This window comes from Typopeltis vanoorti, chromosome 14, assembly GCF_054136105.1.
Source record: "Typopeltis vanoorti isolate ZY-2024b chromosome 14, IOZ_Tvanoo_1.0, whole genome shotgun sequence".
Classification (NCBI taxonomy): domain Eukaryota; kingdom Metazoa; phylum Arthropoda; class Arachnida; order Uropygi; family Thelyphonidae; genus Typopeltis; species Typopeltis vanoorti.
The window spans coordinates 56,066,757-56,092,306 of NC_143562.1; the positions used below are offsets into that span (position 1 = coordinate 56,066,757).

Below are 25,550 nucleotides of genomic sequence, written 5' to 3' on the forward strand. Positions count from 1 at the left end.
ATTCCCTAATAGGGAGTAGGCAAGACCTTTGTACCCTATCTAGCTTTTGGAGACTAAGTGGGCAGTTCAATCTCCATCAGTAGCCAATCAGAGATAGCTGGCCCATGTCTCTCACTAATTATAGGCGGCTACTGATGAAGAGACTAGCAACCAAGTGCTGCCATCATAATGTGGGTACTATGGTCGATTTTCTTGAGTTTACAGGACGAAAAACCCGAGTTTTCTGGAGGAAAAACCCGCTTGCCCTTGCCAGAGATCGACTAACTCGGGAACTGGTCGAAGATAGGCTTAGAAAAAGTTCCTCCTGTCGGCGACTGGACTTGAACCTAGGTCTAACTTCGAGCGGCCAAGCGCAGAGGACGCAAGCACCACTTCCACTGAGCTACACAGGCCAGCATTGCCGTCATAAGTCTCAGCTCTAACTGGATTCAAGTCTTGTGATATCATTAGTAGCACATCCCCTCTGTCTTTTCCTATCCGTTCTATCTTTTCTATCGAAAAGATAGAAAGAATAATACTATATACAGTATATATATATATATATAGTATTATTAGTAATATATAGTATTTCTAATCCTATAGAGGCCTGTGTAGCTCAATGGAAGTGGCTCTTGCATCGTGTGCGCTAGTATGCCCGAAGATAGACTTCAGTTCAAGTCTAGTCACCGACTGGAGGAACTTTTTCTAAGCCTATTTTCGACTGAGTCGATCAATGGCATGGGAAAGTGATTTTTTTCTCCCAGAAGCTAGGTTTTTCGTCCCGTGAACTCAAGAAAATTGACCATAGAATCCATGTTATTTCAGATAGTACCATACCCTGTTAAGATTAGGTACGAAGAAATGGTAGCACTTGTTTTCCCATCTCTTCATCGGTGGCCGCTTATAATTAGTGATTATCACAGCCGTGACACCTCCAAGAAGTCCAAAGACTCATCGAGGGAGGGCACCCACTCCACTCCACAGCGCACCAACACCATCTACTGCTCACACCACAAACACTAATATTTTTTGTTTGTAAATTGCGTGTCCTAAAGGCTGATTTGTCTGTATGCGGGATTTTTCTCCCGAGTTTTCGGGAGAAAAAACCCAGCAACTTCCGTACGAGATCGGCTAACTCACCTTCAATTGAGAAATTATCTCTAGAAAGAGATTCTCTAGGTTGTGACAATAATGTGAGGTGACTAGCTTTCAAAGAACCAGTTTTTGGCCTATTGAAATGGATAAAATTGAGAATCGTACTGTTATAAAATTCTTTGTAAAAGAAGGTTTAAAGCCAAAAGAAATTCATTCGAAGTTCATAAAAGTTTACGGGCACTCTTCTCCTTCGTTTTCGACAGTTAAGAATTGGGTAGCCGAGTTTAAACGTGGCCGTACCAGCCTTGAAGATGATCCACGTGAAGGAAGGCCAAAAAGTGTAACAACACCAGAAATCATTGATCAAGTGCACGATATGGTATTGGATGACCGGCGAGTCAAAGCGCGTGAAATTGTTGAGACTATAGGCGTTTAAAAAGAACGTGTAGGATATAAAAAGAACGTGTAGGATATATTTTGCATGAAGAATTGCAAATAAAAAGCTTTGCCAAGATGGGTGCAGCGCTTGCTTACAGCAGATCAAAAACGCACTCGCATGAAAATCTCTGAACAGTGCTTGGAGCGTTTTGACAAAAATAAAACTGATTTTGTGCATCGATTTATTACTATGGTTGAGACTTGGATTCACCATTACACACCAGAATCCAAACAGCAGTCAAAACAGTGGACAGAAGCTCGTTGTTCAGTGCCAAAGAAGAGAAAGTCGGTTCCATCAGCAGGAAAGGTCATGGTATCGGTGTTTTGGGATGCTAAAGGCATTTTATTTAGTAATTATGTTAAAAAGGGTAAAATAATAACCGGGAAATATTATTCCGATCTTTTAACCTGACTAGACAAAAAAATTCGTGAGGAAAAAACCAGGTTTGCAGAAGAAAAAAATCGTTTTTCATCAGGACAATGCACCTGCCCACAAATGTGTTTCGGCAATGGAAAAATTAAGGGATCTGCACTATGAATTGTTGGAACATTCACCCTATTCCCCAGATTTGGCTCCCTCTGACTTCTATCTCTCCCCAAAACTTAAATTCTTCCTCGCTGGGCCGTTTTTCTTCAAATCAAGATGTGATTGCAGCTGTAGAGGGGTATTTTGCAGATCTTACCGAGAACCACTACCGGGACGGGATAATAGCGCTGGAGCATCGCTGGAATAAATGCATTAGTGTTAAGGGAGATTATGTTGAAAAATAAAAAAATAATGTTGAAATTATAAATTAGTTTTTTTATTGTTAGGCAGAGAGCTTTTCAGACCTCCCTCGTATATTCTGATAGCACTCTACAGATGAGATAGTCTGACAAAATATTGCTCATTATCATCATATAAAACTGCTTCAGGATGCCTGAATAACCTAATAGTAATCTTCATGAAAGAAGATCAACAAAAAATTATGACCTATAAGTTTCATTTCTCGTTACCGACTGGTGAATCTTTTTTACACAGTTCCTAAGTCAATTTCTTGCTGGAGAGAAAAATTATTCACCCTGCAAGAAACTCTGGCAGTATAATTATAGATTACGGAAAAGGCAACTGAAATTACGAAGTAAGTGTATTATGTCTATCACTTCCAGGTGAGACCAGCTTACTCAACTTCTGTTAAAAATTCCTTGTAACAGTTTTTCACTTTTTAGACGAGATTCGAACCGAAGTATTTTCAATCAAAATAAATTAGGGATAAAGTCTTTCATCTCCTTCCTTTGGGAAAAAAAGGCATTTTATTATTGTATTAAAATAATAAAACACGTGCAGCAGAATTAATAACAAAATACAGTGATGTATACATGTTCTGTACATTGATGTAACTGACAGAAACAGGGAATTATAGTGCTCTGTTGTTTTTCGCTTGCGGAAAGAATTTGATTCATGTAAGGTGATAAGGACAATATACAGGATAGTTACAAATGCCCTGAGCGATTATAAAAATTTATTTCGAAAAAAAGATATAGCATATAGTCAAATCTACACCTTTTGCAAAGGTTAACTCAAAAAGAACTTCCTTACTTAATGACAGTTCGACATGCACTCCGTTTGTTGCCCTACACACATCAAAAAGATATTCGATTTCGTGGTATTCAATCTACAATACTTAAAGATAAATTTTCGCAATCATTATTCGTATCTTCCAAATCCTTCAGTTGAAAGGTATTGATGGAGAGAGAAATAAAACCAGCTAACGCCTTTAATTCCCTTATAGGGAAGTAGCCGAGACCTACATACCCTATTTAGCTTTTGGAGACTGAGTGGGCAGTTCAATCTCCACCGGTGAGTGTAAATCTCATATTTCACGAATTCCCCACAAAATTGATTATCAGTTTTGACAATCACCAAAACTATTCATCAGTTTTGATTGCAGAATGATCTCTTGCAGAAGTACGGCACAGATGAATATCGTCTTCAAGGATGGAGGGCAACAAAAACGAAGTATATGTTGTTGAATGAAACATATGATATCTTTGCGGTTTGGCACAGTTCCCTTATAGATTCTGTTGATCTTCGTCACGAACATCAACAGAATCTACTACACTATCCAGTTCACTCTTGAGATGGAAGAAGATAATAGAATTTTACTGATGATAAGTTAGCGTCATACGGAGATGGAGAATTTTCCTTCTAGAAAATTCTCCATCCCCGTATAACACGAACTTTCCATCAGTTGAAAGGGAAAAAAACCTTATATAAACTTTATTGGCATCCGAGACGGGATTCGAATCTAGATCATTCCTTCCAAAAGTCATCGTCCATACCAGTCATTCAGCAAGGGTTTTACTATATTAGCATAAAATCATGAGATTCATTATAATGGACAATGTAACTGTAATCTGTATGTTTCACACTCTTGAATCATGTTCAGATACGCCTGTCCGTTGTTAGTGTCACATCCATGAAGAAAAATGATCTAATCACGGCATGTAAAGATTTCATAGTAATCTCAATGAAAGAAGGCAAGATCAACGTTTACATGATGCAAGAATACGAAATCTTCTGACTCCATCAGAATACATGATGGTTCTTTGCCACATTATGACAAAGTAGTGAAAGTCTCCTTGGTTGACCAATTTCTAGATGGATGAGAGAGTAAGTACCATCGTTTTCCCAATTGGGTCCAACAAAGAGCTAAGATGATTTCCATTTTTTTTTTTTCTTTCAGAAAATATATAAAGGACCTCGTGTACCAAATACGTGAAAGAATTACGTTGCTGAGCTGCGTTGGCAAATAATCGCTTCTTGGGATTCTGTCAAACCGATTATGGCACATAACATTTGGAGTAAGATATTTGTCAGAGCGCAAGAGACACACATGGAGAGACTACTGAAAGCCATGCAAATAACATCTGTATCTATGAGCGAAACTATGAATCTATCGAATTTACTTTACAAAATAAATGCTTTTGTTATTGTTAGTAATTCTTATATATCTGACTTGCTATATTTTACAAACCATACTGGTTCTAATTGTAAATTAACCTGTTAGCAAATAAATTTAACAAGATGTTGAAACTCAATGTCACTGTATTACTGAACTACAAAGTATGCTCTTATGAGATTGATTTTTTACAGTACAGTGCTTTGAATAAAAATAACAACTTGTTTATAGTTTTAACCGCTAGAGTGTGTTGTAATTGTCAGTGCAACGTTCGAGTCGGGTGACGCAGCATGTTTTCGTGTGGCAACCGTTGAAGTAAGAGCGTGTGAGTAGAACGTGTCAGAAGTTGCGTCATGGAGCTTGAATAAAATTTTACTGTAAATTGCTACAAAGGTGTATCAAGACTAACAAAAAAAAAAAAGTTTATGGTGATGATTGTCTGAGCCGTGCAGAGGAGTTCTGCTGGTTTTCAACATTTAAAGAGGTGTGAGGGAGTCATTGGAGGATGAACCAAACTATGAACGGCCAGTTTCTGCATGGACAAATGAAAATGTGGTGAAAGCTAGGGAAATTGTTGGCCATGACAGCGAATAACCACTAGGCTAATCTCTGTACAGCTTGGTATAGGTAAGGAAACGGCCAGATTAATTTTAGAAAGAGAATAGCACAAGAGAATGTTTTCTTGGAGGTTTGTGCCTCACATGTTAACACACGAATAGGGAGAGAACTGGGTTGCAAGTTGTCAAAATTTCATTCATGCAGCTGATCAATATCGTGATGTGGTGCAAAGAATTGTCACCAGTGATGAAAGGTGGTGTTTTCAGTTTGATCCGAAACGAATCGCCAGAGCATGGAACTGCGTGGAATGTCTTCTCTCTTGCAGAAGAAAGTCAGGTTGCAAAAACAATGGTCATTGGTTTTTCGACGCTGCTAAAATTATCCTCCGCGAATTTATTCCTGAGGGCAGCACAGTGAATGATCAGTATCATTTAGCAGTAATGCAACGCCTGTACGTTTGCATGCGACGTGTCAGGAAAGAACTGTTCCACAACAATTGGTTTCTGTTGCATGACAATGCTCCCGCACACTTTAACACGACAACTGCTTCACAGGTAGCGCGCACTGTGCGCTGCCTGTGAAGCAGTTTCTGGCTTCTAAGTCGATTTGTGTGATCGAACATCACCGTCCCATACGTCAGATTTGGCTCCCACAAACTTTTCCTCTTCCAAAAGGTGAAGTGTATGCCTTGAAAGGGGAGCTCTTTGGCCACATTGAGAACATCCAACGCAGTATGACCCAGAGACTGAAACTGGTTCCCGTTCATGACTTTCTCCTCGCTTTCGAACACTTGTACGATAGATGTAAATGTTGTGTGAAGTAGGAGGAAGATTATTTTGAGTCTCTGTAATTGATAATTCCAAATATAATTGTTTGTTTTGATGTAATACTTGTTGTCTCATTACTTAACGGGCACACTGTATATTTGGTAACTTAAACCATTTTGCATCAGCATGATTTGTGTCTTTTGGCACAATTTTCATTAAGTGAGAAAGGACACAAACTGTTATTTGATAAAGTTTCATAAAATGCGTTTCAAAAAAGCCACACATTCAGGGATGCCAGTACTTAATATTCTTGTTGATGCAACCCACAGAATCTACAAGAATTACCCATTTAATTGGTATATTTCACATAATATCGATGGCCAATTAAATTTGCACCTGTAAAATATGTAGACATTTACGTACCCACTGCAAAGTAATTTACAGAAACATGACAAAAAAATGTATAAATCTCTTAAAACGAGAAAGTAATTAAATAGATAAATAATTAAATAATCCACAGTACTTAGAGTTCTTTACGGCCGACGATCCAACAAGTATCTTTGTCTTTTGTAACCATAATTTTGGGATAAGTTGGTTAGTTTTATGCCTAAATAAATAAATAAATAAACAAATAAATAAATAAATATATATATATATATTTTTTTAAAAATTAGTGTGTGTGTGTGTGTGTGTGTGTGTGTGTGTGTGTGTGTGTGTGTGTGTGTGTGTGTGTGTGTGTGTGTGTGTGTGTGTGTGTGTGTGCATGCGCGCGTGTTCTCCTGGCCTGGTTGGGGGACGAAACACCTGTGTTTCCTGAACAAAAACACTTACACTCTCATATGAGACCAAACAACCCATCTTCATTCGAAAAGCAGGATTAAGGTTTTTTATGACAGCCTTTCAATCGAACCTAGGTCTTTCCAGTCAAAAAAGCATCGCTGAAACCCATATATTAATTATTCTCTACTTTCTCCCCCCCCTTTTTTTTTGTTTAACTTTTTTTCCACCCATTTCGAAACCCTATAATCCATTGATTGAGAACCACTGGATTGGGTTTCCATGAAAATCCTACAGAATATCATTCGATTTCTTAATTATAGTAACAAAAGCGTCTCTGTATCGCAATTAGAAGAACATTGTATACTACACTCGTCCATTGGAAAAGGCCTATGTTCGATTATCGTCGTGACGGGAGGAATCTTTATATGTTTTTTTTTTTTTTTTTTCATTTGAAAATGAGGTAGTAGCCGCTCTCATATAGAAGTAGCAGAGTTTTTTCCTCCCAGAAATTCGGGTTTTTCATCCCGCATACAGGCAGATCGGCTTTCAGAACACATGCGATTTACAGGCAAAAAATACTGTTTGTGGTAGTGATGAGCAGTAGATGGCGTTGATGGTAGTTGTGTGTAGTAGAAAGACGGTTAGCTGTGTGTGTCGGAGTGGAGTTGGACTCCTTAGAGGTGTTACGTAATAATCAGAGACGTTGTGAGGAATTTTAGCGCCTATGGCCAGGAAAGAAAATTGCGCCGTTCTAAAAAAAAAACTTTAAAAATCTCAATTTCTGCGCCTATGGCCAGGGCTACATTGGCCATAGCCTCACTACGCATCTGGTAATAATAATAAAATGTATAGGTATTTAAAAACATAAAAAATGATAATACGTTCTTTCAGAAATACAAATTCTAGCTGTGAGAAATCTTTTCATTTTTGATCAGAATCAATTATCTTTGATATCGTTTTAAAATTTTGAAGTTGGTTAACATTCTTACAATTTGCTTAGTATCCCACTGTGCTTGAAAAGGCGAGATGCTACCTTCTCTTTCAAAAAAGGATTATATGATGTATCATTTAATACATTATTTCCAAGAAAATAATTTAATAAATAAGTTTATTCCCTATTCAGAAATTATCGACACGCAACTCATAATTAACAGTTGAACACATGAAGATAATTCTTATATTTCGAAGTTCGTTTTAATATTACATTTTATTTCATATTTATTATATGCTTTACCGTTATAAGACGTGCACAATTAACGGTTTCAAAAGCTTATACTGGCATATTGCTGAATTTCTCTAATTTTTGGAGAACGTTTGCATATCCTAAAAGACGTATCGCATTCACGCAATGTTGTACTTCATGATACTGTTTCATATTTAGGCTTTCTCTGGGCAATTTACTTTATACCTACTGACGAAAGTGGAGCCATTTCTCAGGCCTAGCAGACACGTGTTGTGTCTGGCATTCCGCCTACTAGAGTTTTATGCAGTGAGCTCCAACAGATGGCGGGATGGGAATAACGTCTGTAAAGGGAATTGATGGGGATGCTGAACGTACCGAATATAATTGGATGCGACATCATTTTTAATATACAAGTTACGCAGTTTTCCGCATTCTGAAAAGCAAATGAATATATATCAGTATAGAGAAAATAGAGAGGCATTTTATCAGGTTTCATATTAATGTAATATCTGTGTCATTTCCAATAAAACCCTAAAGGAGCTCCTTCACGTTGAATGCAGTAGAAGATGGCGGATAGCGCAAGTGAGAGTGATAGCGGCTCTGTAGATGGGGGTATGTTGATACCCTCATCTCCTGCCTCACGCGAACATTTTCAAAAGAGAGTTGAATCTCTACAACAAGAAAACAGGGTGCTGAAGATGGAACTTGACACTTACAAGCTTCGTGTCAAAAGTCTACAAGAAGAAAATCGAGCTTTACGCCAAGCGAGTGTTAACATCGTAAGTCAGCACCATATTGCCACAGTATTTAATCGAAGCGGTTAAATACTGACATAGGCCTAACAGTTTTGCATTTTTAATTATATGACAGTGTCACGTTACAGCATATTTGCTGTAACATTTTTCGCTTTTCATTCTTTATTTTGACTTATTTATTATTAGTATGTTACTTAACTGCTTATCCTTGATAGAAAGTTATAAGAGGCATACCAATATTTTGGCAAAAATGTATGGATACAATAGCAAAATGATAGTATTTTTTCTGTTGGGGGTAGAGTTCTTACATTTTGTTTTATATATATATATATATAGTGCAACATATCTCTATTTACTTTTATGCCATTTTAAATATAAAGGATTACATTGGCATGTGCTTATATTGAATGTAGCGGAAACAAAACAAAAACAGTGCCTGCGTTTGTTTTTTCAGTTTTATAAGATTTCCAAATGAAGTCTTCATATTTTATATTTTAATTTAAGCATATACACTGTACTTTTTTTTTTTCTGCATCCCAAAACCAGTACAAATTCAAAAGTTCTACAGAACACAAGCACCCGGCTTCTTGTACTTTGTTGCGCAGCTTTTGCTTTAACTAGCAATAATCAGAACTATAAAATTCTGCGTCTCATCATTGAGGTTTTAAACCGTAGTATTTTATAAATGAAATTTTACGATTTATATTTATTTATTTATATTTATATTCAGTATTGAAATGAATTATACGAACTTCTAAATTTGATTAATGCTGAAATAAGTAAAATTGTATATAGCTTTTTGTGACAATTTTCATAGTTAGTATTAGGGAGAATTATCCACATATTTATATCCAACTTTCAGTTTTTAACCCATCCCCATCTATGGATTTTCAGTAAGTGTTTTGTAATTGAAAATGAGATTATTGATATCTCAAGATTATTTGTTTATTCAATTTCACTTTGAAGCAGTCAATTTTTTGGTTTCTTTTAATATTTGAGTCACAAATTCAGACAGTTGGTGTAGCTATTTACATAAATTTTCTGAATTTGTCACTTGCTACTATTTACTCTAAGCTGAATATTTGTAAGCTGAATAAAACGTTCCATGACATGGTTGCCAACCTCATTCTAGGGGATGACACTTGAAGAAGAAGAATATTTGTAAATTTGGGAACAACCACTATTATTCTTAGGGCCTCCCTCGATGAGTCTGTCGACTCCTTGGAGTTTTCCGGAACAATAATAATAATAATAATTGTAAAGTGTTCTTGTTTGCCTCAGGCCAAATCACTGCATCTACAATTTCATTTTCAATGATTCCCAAAATAATCTGATTTTTTTTTTTTATTATTACAGTAAATATTCAGCTTTGGTAAGTTGAGGATGGCTTTAAATATTCAAAAATGATATACAAATAATTTTTATACAGAAACATCCATTTTGGTAGGTGATATATACTGTAATTGAGCATCTTGGAGATAATTACATAGTAGAATAGTTTATTTTTTATTTTATTTAAATTTCCAAAGTAATGACATTGTGAAACAGTAAAAAATTTTAAATAAAATCAGCTTAAATTAGAAACTGTTCCAATACCTGCTGTTTAAACACATATATGAATTGCTACTGTTTAGTGCTTGGTCTAAAGTTAGCACAAGTAAATGGAATAATTTTTGAAGCTGCTGTTATTTTGTTCGATTTCAAACAGCCATTCTTGGAGCACACAGGAAAAAACATCCCAAAATACAAGTCACTAAAAATTAATTGTAGGAAGAATTAACAATTTTAATGACAAACGAACTAGTGACCTATCATTACATCTTCTTGGGATGGATATAAAATTGTCTACAGCTAATGGGCTGAAGGTGATATTAAAATGATCACCCCCCCCCCAACTCTTGGTAATACATTAATAATTGCTATGGATCAAGGAATGCTGATTAGTCCCAAAATACTTTCTGATATAAGGACTTCTTTATAGTATCATGGTTTTGTGCCATATAATCCTGTGCAAAGGGGTGTCCAGCATGTTGTGTTGCCAAGTCTTGGCTTGTCATAATGATGGTAGACTGTGTTTGTTCTTCTAGGCTTATGTTAACAGTTCGTCCTGTCTATCCATAATAAGTTAAGTTACAGGCACTGGGTACTTTGTACACTACTAGGTATGTTGAAGGGTGGAGTTTGTCCTTCAGAGAATGGATGAAGATTGCTAGTTTGATGTGAGGAATAAACTGTTTAACATTTTGGCTACTTTTTCCAGATCCTGGATATATTTTATTTATTATGTGAATCCCACCCATGAAAGGTTGTAAACGTATAGTACATTAGTATAAGTGTTGTGAGTTGGCATCATATAAGAATGACCTTATTATTCTAAAGAATAAATATGGGATCTGTTAGCCACAACAGTAAGCAGAGTGGCCTCATTTGAATAAAATTCATTTACCACGTAAAAAGATTCAAAAACATCCATGAATGGATTCAAAAACCTACATCCTGTTTGTAGGATCCACTTGGTCAACCAGTATAATCTTGTATTCCCTACCTATCTTCACTTGATGTACAAGATCATTGTGATCTTGTTTGTCAAAGATGGGAAGAATAGGTAGTATTTTATCTGTTATACAGGAGTTGTAGCCAATGGCTAAAATGTTTGGCCTAGATTGAGTTCTTTAGCAAGAGCCTTGCCATTAGAACAAATTGTTCTATTTCCATGTGTCAGTTTTTAAGGATACCCTATTGTTAAGATAGGGATGATGCTCTGTTTATGTGAAACTCACAAAAGGATGGAAGCTTATAGTATGTTAGTACCATGAATGAAATGATAGTTAGATAATCCAGGAATAAATTATCCATCCATTCTCCTCTAGAGACCAAATGTGGTACTTTTTCCATCCACCCAAAGATTTGGAAACATCCATGCTAGAGTGTGTTTTGAATCCACACCTGTTGGTTAGGGAGTGGATATACTATCCATTTAGTCAACCAGGCAAGCAAAAGATCTCTTCTAGTGTATGTTAACTTTCCATAACAGGATTGATTCATTTTGAAAGATGTGCAACTGATCTACCAAAGGAGGGCAGGCAATTATTTATTTTATTTTATTTTTTATAATAAAGTATATTTTAAAATACTGGCTGTTGAAATACACAAAAAATCTGTCTTTGCTGTTACCAAATAATAATCATATTATTGACAAAGCACAGCCAGGTTAAAGGTTTGAGGATAACTGTGTTCAGAGTTTGTTCTTTAAATGTTTTATGTAAAAATTGAATAAAGGGAGATAAGAATTCACTGTAGTCCTATCTAGTTTATTTTCCCCTTCCTTATAAATAGCATTTAACAGTAAACAGTAAGTTGCAGGCACAAGGAACTTTATACACTCTAGGAGGATGAAGCTGATCCTTAGGAGAACAGATGAAGGTTGCTGGTTGGTTGTGTGGTTTGAAAGTGGTATGGAGATTATTTTTGCAGAGAACTTTAGCTGTCTTTTCGGAAATACTTTGAATATAAAGGATACAAATAGTTTTATGATTTTTTGTGGTGGTTGCAGGAGGGGGGGGGGGGAACCTGCAGTATTTTGTTTTATAGGGTTTGTAGCCATTGACTAAAAAAAGTAGCAAGACTGTGTCATTTGAACAAATAGTCCTTGTTCTAAGTATTTTGAGAATGTCATACTGTTGAGATGGGTGATGGTGTGATTAAGTAAGTACCTTCCATTGAGTTTCCTATAAACAGAAAAGGATAATGAACCATTTGGTAATTGTGTAACTTGTGTGTCTAGGAAGGGGGACAGTTATTTTATTTATTTATTTTTTCTTTCCTGTAGTGCAATGTACCTTTACATATTAACTGTTTTAAGTGTACTAAAAATGTATCTAATGTGTCTGGGCCATGAGGCCAAATAGCAAACACAATATCCACATAACTATTGGATATTGGGTTATGTATGCTGGTGCCTGATTTAGAAGAAATTCCATGTGAAAATTGGAAAGAGGGGAACCCATTGCAGTCCCAGTTAGTTGTTTATATATTTTCTTTTACATAAAAAATAACCTGAATAAATGTTTGAATTTGAATAATTTAAATATGTCAGAAGAGAAATGTGGTTTGATAAGGTCAAGGGTCTCTGTTGAAAGTTTATTTTCCACTTGGTTAGAGTATAATAAATTTAGTTTAATCCTTTATCCAAGTGTGAGCAAACAAAGTTTGCACCTGAAAGTATCTTCAGGACTGGGTTAAGGTGGTACACACCAGGGTAACTCGTTGCAAAGGTGGAGCAAGCTACCAACACTCCTATCCTAGTATCTCCTATAATGCAAAACACATCTCCTTGCGGATATGTCTATTGTTATGCATTAAGGGAAGGGCCACTACCCAGACCAGTTTCGACCTTTATTGAGGTCTCTTCAGTGGGAGCCAGGCCCAAGTTGAGATATCAGGCAGAAGCATTTGCAGGTCATCTCCACCTATAGGAATTGCCAATTGGTGTGCCACCGTTTTTTTAATAAATTACTCTGGATTTAGAGAAAGATGTTGAAAGTTTATTTTCCACTTGGTTAGAGTATAATAAATTTAGTTTAATCCTTTATCCAAGTGTGAGCAAACAAAGTTTGCACCTGAAAGTATCTTCAGGACTGGGTTAAGGTGGTACACACCAGGGCAACTCGTTGCAAAGGTGGAGCAAGCTACCAACACTCCTATCCTAGTATCTCCTATAATGCAAAACACATCTCCTTGCGGATATGTCTATTGTTATGCATTAAGGGAAGGGCCACTACCCAGACCAGTTTCGACCTTTATTGAGGTCTCTTCAGTGGGAGCCAGGCCCAAGTCGAGATATCAGGCAGAAGCATTTGCAGGTCATCTCCACCTATAGGAATTGCCAATTGGTGTGCCACCGTTTTTTTAATAAATTACTCTGGATTTAGAGAAAGATGTTGAAAGTTTATTTTCCACTTGGTTAGAGTATAATAAATTTAGTTTAATCCTTTATCCAAGTGTGAGCAAGTGTCAAGGTCTCTGTCAATGGTATATTGGTAAACACTCATTTATCAATGTACCATCAACAGAGCAATTCGGTGAGTTTGCAGTTCGATCATAAAGAATGTTGGGCAGCTGTATGTTTAACAAGTCCATTGGAAAAAACAGAAGAATGATGGATGCCAGTTTAGTGGAGCACTGCATGTGGAGGTATCTATAGTGAAGATGTAGAGCTGAAACGGGCTGTGAGATACAGTAATACCCTGACTTACGTGAATCCGGAGTTACGTGGTTTCTTATATGTACGTATTCCCGTCCCGCTTCACCTCGCCACTAGTCGTATCTTTCAGGCTCTGGCCGCATTCGCCAGTGTCGCACATGCTGTGAACAAGCACTGACGTGTTTCGTACAGTCTCTATTTATACACAATTTTTTTATTCTACAAACCTTGCGATTGTTTAATGTTATGTTCTTGATAAAAATTTTATCACATAAAAAATAATAATGTCATCCAAAAGAAGCAAGTCCGATTCTTCTACAGCTAGCAAGAAAAGAAAAACATTGACTTTGGAAACAAAACTCAACATTATTAAGGATTTTGAAGGTGGAATGAAAATTTGTGAGCTAGCAAAGAAGTTCAATCTACAGGAATCCGCAGTAAGAACGATCATAAAAGATAAAGAAAGAATTCTCGCTGCTGTGAAAAATGCCCAATCATTGAATTCAAGCATAATTCGTAAACATCATGGGATTATTGATGAGATGGAAACGATGCTTAAATAATGGTGTGATAATTGAGTAAGAGTAAAAAATTGTCCAGTGATCAAGCGACAATATGTAGCCAAGCCAAGCTGATTTTTGAGAGGCTAAAAGTTGAAGCTGGAGAAGCAGCCAAAGAAGAAAATTTCGTGGCCAGTAATGGTTGGTTCAACCGATTTAAAAATTGTTGTAATTGGCACAGCATTGCGGAGAGTGGAGAGGCAGCATGCTCTGATAAAGAGACGTCTTCTTTTCCTGAGACACTTAAGGCTATCACCGAGGAAGGTAGCTATAGCAGTCAAACCATATTTAATGTAGACGAGACCGGCTTGTTCTGGTAAAAGATGCCTAAGAGAATTTTCATTGCACATGAAGAAAAAACGTTTCCTGGCTTTAAGGCTTCCAAAGACCAGTTGACAGTAATGCTTGGTGGAAATGCAGCTGGTGATTGCAAGTTAAAACCTCTCTTAATTTATCGCTCCGAAAATCCAAGAGCTCTAAAAAATAAATCTAAAGCTGGCTTGTCAGTGATTTGGAAGTCAAATTCTAAAGCTTGGGTGACATCTTCTAATTTTGAAGACTGGTTTGGTCACCACTTCATACCTGAAGTTGAATGTTATTGCCAGTTTAAAAAATCCCGTTTAAAGTTATGCTCATTATTGATAATGCACCTGGTCACCCTCCTGCAACTTTAATTGATTTTGATCTATGTGTAAAAGTTGTTTTCTTGCCTCCAAATACAACCAGCTTACTTCAACTGATGGACCAAGGAGTTATCAAAACATTCAAAGCGTACTACACACGGCATTCGTTTGCAAATCTGAATTAAGCTATGAGGCAAAATGAGCAACTATTTGTTAAGGAGTTTTGGAAACAGTTTAATGTTTTAGATGCTGTAAGAATTATCGGAGATTCTTGGGGTGAAATTTCCCAAAAAACCTTGAATGGTGTCTGGAAAAAACTTTGTCCATCCTTTTTTAAATGCGAAACAGAAATGTTGCCAGAAACTGATCAAGTTGCTGAGGCAATAGAAGAAGTTGTTAACCTTGCAAGGCAATTAGATTTAGAAGTCGACAGTGAAGATGTCAGGGAGCTGTTAGACTCGCATAACAAGGAGCTTCCAATCGACGAGCTCATAGAGATGCATGAGCAAAGCGCTACTGAAGAGACCGAAACCTCGGATCCAGTTCTACCAGAAAAGCACATGTCAGTTGCAAAATTAACAGAAGGTCTCAGCTTAATTAAGAAAGGTTTACAGATTTTGGAGGACAGATTCTAACGAGGAACGAATTGTATCCACAAGCCAAGGAATAAAAAAATCATTGGCTTGTTATGAAGAAATTTTGCGACAAGAAAAAGATATTATGCCGTCAGACGAATCTGTTAGATTTTATGAAGACATCGAAATAACTTTTTTTTTTATGTACGAAAAACTACAATTATGATTATATTTCTTAAAAAATATAGGTGTTTTTGTAAACCTTTGGTCCCAGTTAACTAATATTTTGTATGCTTGTATATATAAATTACATGCAAAATTATACCCCAAGTTACTCGAATTTGACTTATGCGCTTTTTGTTGGTCCCACCTACTGCATAACTTCGGGGTTTTACTGTAATAAGTTGAAGTGAGCCAGTAAAGAGGAATTATCTATAATTTCAGTGACCTTTCTCTGGACAGCATCAATAATTTTTAGGGATTTTTTTGTGCATCACTCCTAACATATGAACTATGCTAGGTGGATTTTGAGGGCCACATCTTTTCTGCTTCTCATAGTCCTTCCCAACTTTGTATCATCAGCAAATAGCTGCATATTTCCAGTTAAGCCTCTTTCAATTATCATTAACATACAAGTTAAACAGTAATGATCCCAAAACAGACCCCACAGCACTCTGCTAGTAACCTTCCCATTTTGGGATAATAGTCTTTCTTCCCCACCCCAAACACAACCTACTAATACCTGACAGTCCCATCCAATAGTTGGACAGTACAAATCATACTCTCAGCTGATATGTACACGAATATTCACTGAGCCTATTTTATATTATTATAGTACGCCCACGCTTATAGAGCTTCGCTTGGCTTTGTGCCAAGAATAGTCTATTCATGCTGAAGGGGAGGAAGAAATGAAGGACGTACGAATTGGTCGCCATCACGTGAAATCACATGCTTTATAGGTAAAATTTTCCAACTGTTATACAAACAAAATAGTTACCACTTTAAAAAACTACAATGATTATAAAAGAGAAGTTAGTTTTCCGACGTGTAATAATAAACAACTCATCCCACAATATGGATTGATTACCCTATTATCGGAATGGATTCTCCTTCTGTTGACATGCGCAGCAGTGTCGAAGGGTCTCGTATCTGTGGGTGTACAATATTGTAGGCACCTCCATGGAGTCCAAAGACTCATCACTTAGACCCCAACTGTCCACACAATCTATCAAAACTTTCCTTGAATCGATTAAAAGACAAAGCACTCATAACTGACTCTGGCAACACATTCCACTCATTCACAACTCTCCAAGCAAAAAATCTAATCCTCGCACCCCTACTAACCACACCTTTATTCAACTTCCTGGGGGTGACCTCTTGTTCTGGCCCCTCTAGCCAAGTGCTAAAACATTTCCCCTGCATCACTCTTATAAAACCCTGTAAGTAACTGACATGTTTCTATGATATATATCCTCTCTTTTTCTCCTAATCAACCAACTCTGCAATCCACACACCCTCAGTCTGTCCTCATAAGGAACATTCTACAGACCACTCACCATCTTGGTCGCTTGCTTCTGAATCTTCTCCACCACTTCCTCATCCCCAAGTGAAACATGCATTTCACACAGTACTAGATTTGAGTATACTGAGACTATGTTTACACAGTCTTTTATATTTTAATTTTCTTTATTGTTTTATGTTTTAATGTGGTGAAGTGTAACATTATTATTAAAAACTAAGGAAAGATTATCTTTCTTTGTATGTCATTATGAATGATGGAATGCAGATATGATCCCCCCCCCTCTCTCAGCCTTATTCAGCTTATGTTATGCAAGGCATATTCATATATTTTAACATCTATGGAGTGGTATGCAGTGGCAGAACTTCAGACTTCTGTTCAATAATATAGACTTCAGTACTATCAAAGTATAGTCCTGTCTTATTTCCTGCAAGAAAGATCTCACTACTTCTTGTTTTGGATAATAGTATACAGATTTTCAGCTGTATAACTTTTGTTGCTAGCTGAATGGCTAGCACTTCTGTTCCCAAGTCTTGAGGTTCAAATCCCACTGTTGGGCATGGGTGCTTGTGAATGTCTTTAAGTGGCAGATAAATTTCAGTGACTGATGTGACCACTGTTCTGTGTATTGCTACTTGATGAGTAAAAGGAGAAACAATTATGGAAGGATTTGATTAAAGTCATTAGCTTCTATGCACAAGTAGCCTGTTATGAAGATATTTTATTGCTTTAATGAAGGATGAAAACAAAATTATAATTTCTTGTCGGTTATAATTTAATGAGTACTGGTGGTATGGAGGGAATAGAAATAGATGCAAATAATTTTATATTCAAAATCTGGCTCAAATATGTAATAGAAATATTAGTAAAACTTGCAGCTTACTAAATGGGATGTTTGAAAAAGAAATTATGAGTGTAACATAGGTAGGATATGATGTTCATTATATGATTTGATACCCAACCTGTCAGTTAAACTTATTCAAGTTAAACCCAAAGGTTTCAGCTCCAATACGTGGGTGTCTGGCATATCTAACCTTTTTCCCATTCATTAGATTGGGACTGAAAATCTTTTGTAGATTTTCAGCATTTCAGAAATATGGATAGGATTGACATGAACTTAAAATTTATGGCTTGCATTGTTCAAAAGTGGAAATATAATGAAAGATGGTGAACTTTTAGTTAACCATGCATGAGAACACTAGGCAAAAATATATGTCGAATTAGAAAACTAATTCACAGTAAGAGTTGTTCTTTTTACATAGAAGTTTTGATTCTCTTTCTCCCTCTGGAATGAATTTTTGTTACACAATACCATTAACATTAAACATACTTTAAAGCATGCTTCTCTCCTCTTCAGCCATAGAAATGATGATGCTGGCCACTTTCAGTGCAAATTGGTCTCTTATCATGACTAATTCTCAGATTTCAGGTGCACTTTTGCTCACTATGTTCCTGGATAGATTCTCTGAACCTTTAGCTCATCAGCAGAGGTCATTCAATTTTTTAATCTCTCTCTCTCTCTCTCTCTCTCTGTTCAGCTTGTTTCTCCAAAGAAACAGAAGCAGAATTTGATGCATGTGCAGTGTTCATTGATCTCTCTTCCTCTGTAAAACAATTTCATCAAATTCATAGTGAATGCAAGCTTATTCGATGTGTCATTTCTGACTGACCTATTCTGTTGATGCACTTGTTAACATATGAATCAGCAGTCTGCTACCATGAACCTAATAATGAAGTTTATACTAACTGCATTATTATTATTTTATGGCATCTCCATAGAGTCTGGAGACTCATCGTGGGAGACCCAAATTAGTCATTATACATACAAATCATATCATACCTCTCTTTGAATCCATTCACTGTCAAGGAATTCACAACCAATTCTGGCAATCCACTCCACTTCACTCACTCACCACTCTCCACACAAAAAATCTGGTCCTCACTCCCCCTACTTAACTACACTCTTACACAACTTCCACAGATGGCCCCCCCTAGTTCTCTATTTGTCATATATCGAAAATTTTCACTTGCTTCAATTTTATAAAACCCCTTTAATATCTTTAAAGTTTTTATTATGTCCTCTCTTTTCTGCCAATCAGCTAAACTTTGTAACCCACATACCTTTAACCTATCCTTGTAGACAGTATTCCACAGACCTGCCATCATCTTGGTCACTTGTCTCTGTATCCTCTCTACCACATCCTGAAACCCAGGTAACCAAATCTGTGTGCAGTAGTCATTTGGCCAAATCATAGCCAACTAGCCAACAAATCATAGTCAAAACACTCTGTAACATCCAAGTAATCCTTTGAACCATTTTACCAATTTTTGCAATATGCCCTCTGAACTTCAGCTCTGTGTCCACTTTTATCCCCAGGTCTCTAGTCTCATCAATTTCCTGCAGTCCAGTATCATCAATATGATACACTGGATGCAATCTTTTTAACCCAAAGTGTATACATTTTGCAACATTAAATTAACAATCATTATCCTTTGGCCATAATGTCAATTTATTGAAATCATCCTACAGGGATATCTGTATCACCTTTATCAACTGTTGCTCTCCCCAGTTTTGGATCATCAGCAAATAAATGAATATACACTCTTAAATCTTTCACTATCATTGATATACAAATTAAAGAGTAGTGGCTCTAATACAGAACCCTGAGGTACTCCACTAGTCATCCTCATCCTTCTAGATCCCACTCCACCATATACAGGGTGGGCCAAAAGTCACGAAGGGGTTTCAATATTTAATAACTCCTTTATTTTTTGTTGTAAATTTACAATATCATAGCATCATATACAGTATATATAGGAAATAAATTTACATTAGGTGTGAAAAATCAAATCTTGTAAATATTTGATTTTTCTGCTTCACACAAATGTGTCCTTTCTAAGATGTTTTTCATGACACCTCTTAGTGTTTCAGGTTCCAGTGCTCTGATTTTGGCCCAAATATTGTTCTTCAACTGTTGTCTGTGACTTGTTAACATAAACATTTTCTTTGAGATAGCCCCATATGAAGAAATCAGGAGTCATCAGATCTGGAGAACGCGATTGCCAGCTTATGTTGCAACCCCAGGAAATCATTCTTCCCTCAAAAATTTGCCTGAGCAGTTGGATTGTGGCCCTTGCTGTGTGAGTTGTCACTCCATCCTGTTGGAACCACGTCATGTTTATTTTGAACTGCTAGGAGTAAAAAATTTTCTATCATAGACTGATGTTCATCTCCTGTAACATTGACAGGGTTCTCAACATGGTCTTCAAAAAAAGTAAGGTCCAATCACTTCTTCCGATGTGACCCCCACACCAGACTGTACACTTAAGGGAGTGCAATTCAGTGCAAGGACCCCCTGTGAAAAAAGGGTATATGTGGAACTACAAGGGGGGTGATTATGAAGAGCTCAGGAGACAGCTTGCAGGTGTAGCATGGAATGAGGAGTTAGCTGGAAAAGAGATCAATGCAGCTTGGGGGATTTTCAAAAAATATTTAGTGGATGCAATGTCTAAATGTATACCACGGGTGAGAAGGTTAAATAAGTTAGGTGTGAGATGGATGAATAAAGAGATTAAGCATGCAATACAGAGAAAAAGGGCATTGTGGAGGCAGCATAAGAGAAGTGGAAGTAACCAATTTCATGAGTTCTACAAAGACCAGGCAAGGAGAGTGACTTGGTTGGTGAGAGTAGCTAAAGAGAGGTATGAACAGCAGTTAGCTAATGAAGCTAAAAAGAATCCTAGGGAGTTCTTTCGATATGTAGCCAGCAAAAGAAAGAATGATTATGGAAGGATGACATTGATTGGAGGAAATGGTATAAAGACAGCTGTTGCAGAATGTGTGGTGGAGATACTTAATGAGCAGTTCATAAAGATCTTTCAATCTTGTGAATGTGACTTCATGGAGAGATTAAGAGCAGTTGATGATGGGGAGGAGAGACTGACTGTAAGTGAGGAAGAGGTGTTTGGGGAGTTGAGTAAACTAGATGTAAATAAGGCTGTGGGACTTGATAATATATCACCGCGTATTCTGAAGGAATGTGCCAGAGAGTTGACACCTGCCTTGACATATTTTTTTAATACGAGTCTTGCACTTGGTCAAGTCCCTAAAGAGTGGAAGGAGGGCAAGATTGTGCCACTTCATAAAGGAGGTGATCGAACTCAAGCATCAAACTATAGGCCTATCTGTGTGTCAGGTGTTGTGGTTAAGTTGTTGGAGAAGCTTGTGAGAACTAGGATCCAGAGTTGGGTTGACAACAATGGTATAATCTTTGATGGACAGCATGGATTTGCTAAAGAGAGGTCGTGTTTTAGTAATCTACTTACTTATTACAATAAAGTGACTGCTTCCTTGGACAGAGGAGAAGGATACACAGTAATATATTTGGATTTTGCAAAAGCTTTTGATAGAGTACCTCATGATAAGTTGACAGTCAAACTAGAGCAGATGGGGTTGGATATTAGATTAGTGCATTGGATTGGAGACTGGCTATCTGATAGGTATCAACAAGTTGTGTATGGGGGTGCAATATCCAGGAAAAGGAAAGTCACTAGTGGAGTGCCTCAGGGATCTGTTTTAGGGCCATTACTATTTAACTTGTATATTAATGATATTGGCAAAGATTTGGATGGAGATATTCAGTTGTTTGCAGATGATGCAAAGTTGGGACGAACCATAAAGAGTAGTGAAGATGTTGTGGCCTTGCAAGAAGACTTGAATAAATTGAGTGATTGGGCAAGCAAATGGGGATGTGAGTTCAATGTTGCAAAATGTAAGGTTTTAAAATTTGGAAAACAAAGATGGGATGCAGAATTTATGCTTGGTGAGAATATATTGTTGGAAGTAGAGGAAATAAGAGATCTGGGAGTGATAGTGGATAAGGATCTAAAATTTAGAGGACACATCGCCAAAATTGTGAAGACAACACAAAGACTTCTGGGAATGATGAGGAGGACACTGACGTGTAGAAGTAGGGAGATTCTTGTTCCATTGTATAAGGCTTTGATTAGGCCACACATGGACTATTGTGCCCAGATTTGGTCACCTGGTTTTCAGAAGGATGAAGAGATGTTGGAAAGGGTCCAAAGGCGACTGACTAAGGTAGTTTCTGACCTCTGGAATGTCGAGTATGAGGAAAGATTGAAAAGATGTAATTTGCAGAGTCTAGTGGAGAGAAGGAAGAGGGGAGATATGATAGAGACCTACAAGTTGGTAAGGGATCAATGGTTGTTATAGGATCAATGGTGGAGAAGTTCTACAGAGAATAGTGGGAGATCAGGAGAGAACCAGAGGTCATCCCTGGAAACTGTATAAAGAGGGTGTGAGTAGGGGAGTGAGAGGCAGGTTTTTTTCGTGCAGAGTTGTGAATGATTGGAATGCCTTGCCTGAGAGTGTGGTGTCTGCAAGGAGTTTGAATGTGTTTAAGACCCGGTATGATGAGATGTGTGTGAGATAAAAGGACCTCCTAGATGAGTCTTTGACTCCATGAGGTCTTGTTTAATAATAATAATAATAATAATAATAATTCCCTTTGGTGAATTGCCCTAGAATTTTCTGAACCTGAAATCCTGCAGTTTTGTTTGTTAATGAAGCCATTCAAATGATGATGTGCTTCATCTGACATTATCAGCTTGTTGTGGATAAATTCAGGATCTCCCCTTGCTAATTCTTGAAATCTGACTGCATATTGAAATCTGTGGGCATAATCTGGTGGTTCAACTGTTGCATCAACTGGATTTTATACAGAAACAGGTTTAAGGTTTTCTGAATATGCCAGAGTGACGTCTGAGAAACTTTAACCTGTCCAGGCCAGTTTACGGAAAAGTCGCCCCTGGCACATTTCGCCCCCTGTAGATAATGAGTAGGTTACAAAAATGTAAATACAGTCAACTCTTGATAACTCAAATTTTTATTGAGGTCCCAGCCCCTTTTGTGGAGATTCAATGTTAAATTCTCTCGATGACTCGAACTGAACTTCGAATAACTCTAACTTTTCCGAACAAATTTTCAAAGTTACATTCGTGTACAAATTGTCACGTAACTTTTAAATTAATTTCTCCTCTTTTGTATGTCTTCAAGGTTCTCTTTCCATTGTGAAAGTATTAACTGGAACTGTTAATCCTTTCACAATGGAAAGAATACATATTCGACCACGAGAGCGATAGTCACGTGGTTAGTGATGGACACGGGGGGGGGAAGTGGACAGCGTGCGTTTGCTGATTTTGCTGCCTCATTATTGGCGGTGAATCATGTGAACAAGCTGAACGTCGCAGGCAGTGCAATATCTACATGTTATTTTTGCATCTTGATTGATTAATCCTGTGTGCACAATGGCAAAAGGTGTTCAGTCAGTAAGAGGCAAAAGAAAATTGGTAGATGACAACCACATTTACGTGTTTTCAAAGAGAACTGTAGATGAACAACATGGAATCTGGGTTTGTGAAAAACGTTCCACTTGCAAAGGGCGTGTTTGGACAGAGGGTTTGGAAGGCCCAGTTGTGAAAGTCTTAACTAAACATAACCATGCAGCTCAAGTTGCAAGGTCGGAAGCATTGCAATTGATTGGTCAAATATGGCAACATGCAACAGCCATGAACGAACGGCCACAGCAAATTGTTGCATCAGTAATTGCAGAGGCTCATGCCAACGTCACAGCATTACTTTCTAAAAAGGATTCACTTAAACGAACCATTCGTCAAGTTCGATCCAACAATGGTACTCCTGCTTTACCGAGCAATCTTCAGGACCTAGTAATTCCACAAAATTATCAAGAAATTATTATCGATGGCAATGCACAACAGTTTCTGATGTATGATTCTCAGGATGAACTGCTCACGGGTCGCATGCTTATTTTTTCCACTAGTAACAATCTTCAGTTATTGCATGCATAGACTTCTGTGGCTAATTGGTTCAAAAGATATATTTTGGTGATTACACCACATTTTTTATTATTCAGTTATATAAAATACTGAAATAATAGTTCCCGACAAGTTTCTGATTACACCACATTTTTTATTATTCAGTTATACAAAATACTGAAATAATAGTTTTTTATACAAAATACTGAATTAGTTATACAAAATACTGAATAATAAAAAATGTGGTGTAATCAGAAACTTGTCGGGAACTATTATTTCAGTATTTTGTATAACTGAATAATAAAAAATGTGGTGTAATCACCGAAATATATCTTTTGAATCTTCAGTTATTAGCGCGTAGCCAGGAGTGGTTTTCTGATACAACTTTTAGCAGACTACCCACGCATTTCCAGAAGTTTTATACAATTCATGTGGTTCAGTTGAATGCAGTTATTCCAGTGGTCTATGCGCTTCTGCCAAACAAAACTCATGCCACATATGTCAAGTTGCTTCAAGAAGTTAAAAATCTGCAACCGGGTCTCCAACCCCAGCAACTTATGACAGATTTCGAACAAAGTGCCATACATGCCTTCCAACAAGAATTTCCTGGTATTGTAAATACTGGTTTTTTTTTTCATCTTTCCCCAAGTGTTTGGCAAAAGGTACAGAATGAAGGTTTAAAGCCCAATATGAACAAGACCATGAATTTGCTCATTGGATTCGAATGATTCCGGCATTGGCATTTATTCCTCCTGCTAACGTTATTCAAGCATTTGAAAATTTTGTTGAAGATGATGACTTCCCCGTTGAAGCTATAGTGATTGCAAACTACTTTGAAGATGCATATATTGGAAGAAGACAACGGAGAGGCTGGCAATTACCCATTTTTGCCATTGAATTGTGGAATGTTTACACACGAACACTGAATGATCAGCAATGTACCAACAACGGTGTGGAGGGGTGGCACAGGAGATTTCAGGAAACTTGTGCTACTTTATTCCCAAATATTTACCGATTCATTTATTCTTTAAAGAAACAACAAGGGCTGCACAATTTCGAAATTACACAACTAATTGCTGGTAATTCAGGCAATTAAAGGAACAAGAAGTATGCTGCAATTTCTGCTAGAATCAAAACAATAGTCCAAGATTTTTTCAAAATCGTAATGTCGGGGGTGACTTTTCCAGGTCACGTCCAGGGCGCCTTCGAATTGATGTGCTCTGGTCTTCTGCAACACTTTCCCTTCCATGCTCAACTGTGGCTTTGCTCCTAACCAAGTACAGTCTACTTGTTTGTGGAAGGTCACTTACTGAACCTTGTTCCTCAAAACGAACAATCAAATGTCTAATCATTGATTTGTTTGGAGAATCTCTCAAACCGTAATGGCATTCTGACCCAATGAGCAACAATATGCTCATTGGGTCAGAATTATTGATCCTTGGTTTTGATAATAAAATTTGTGTTCACTGTTCAGTCGTGAAGTTTTCCATGGTTAATCTCCAAGGTCTTCTTTATAAAATCTGTAAAGAAAAATAATTAAAAAATTAATTTTAAAAAGTTATTAAAACTTCAGCCTCTTTTGTGACTTTTGGCCCACCCTGTACTAATCTTTGTTATCTGTTTGTCAGCCATTATTCATGCCACAAGCTTCGTATCCATTCCCATTTGCTCCAACTTTTGTATTAGTTTTCCATGTGGTATTCTGTCAAATGCCT

The 25,550-nt window shown here is 37.1% G+C and overlaps 1 protein-coding gene across 1 annotated transcript in view; it reads left to right on the forward strand.

Moving 5' to 3' along the window:
- The first annotated feature begins 8,082 nt into the window (after positions 1-8,082).
- LOC150099497 (coiled-coil domain-containing protein 6-like) overlaps positions 8,083-25,550 on the forward strand; it is a 185,062-nt gene continuing 167,594 nt past the window's right edge. The window contains exon 1 of the mRNA XM_090403510.1: positions 8,083-8,521. Coding sequence (XP_090259636.1) covers positions 8,309-8,521 — 213 coding nt within the window. The 5' untranslated portion in view covers positions 8,083-8,308. The remainder of the gene's footprint in view (positions 8,522-25,550) is intronic.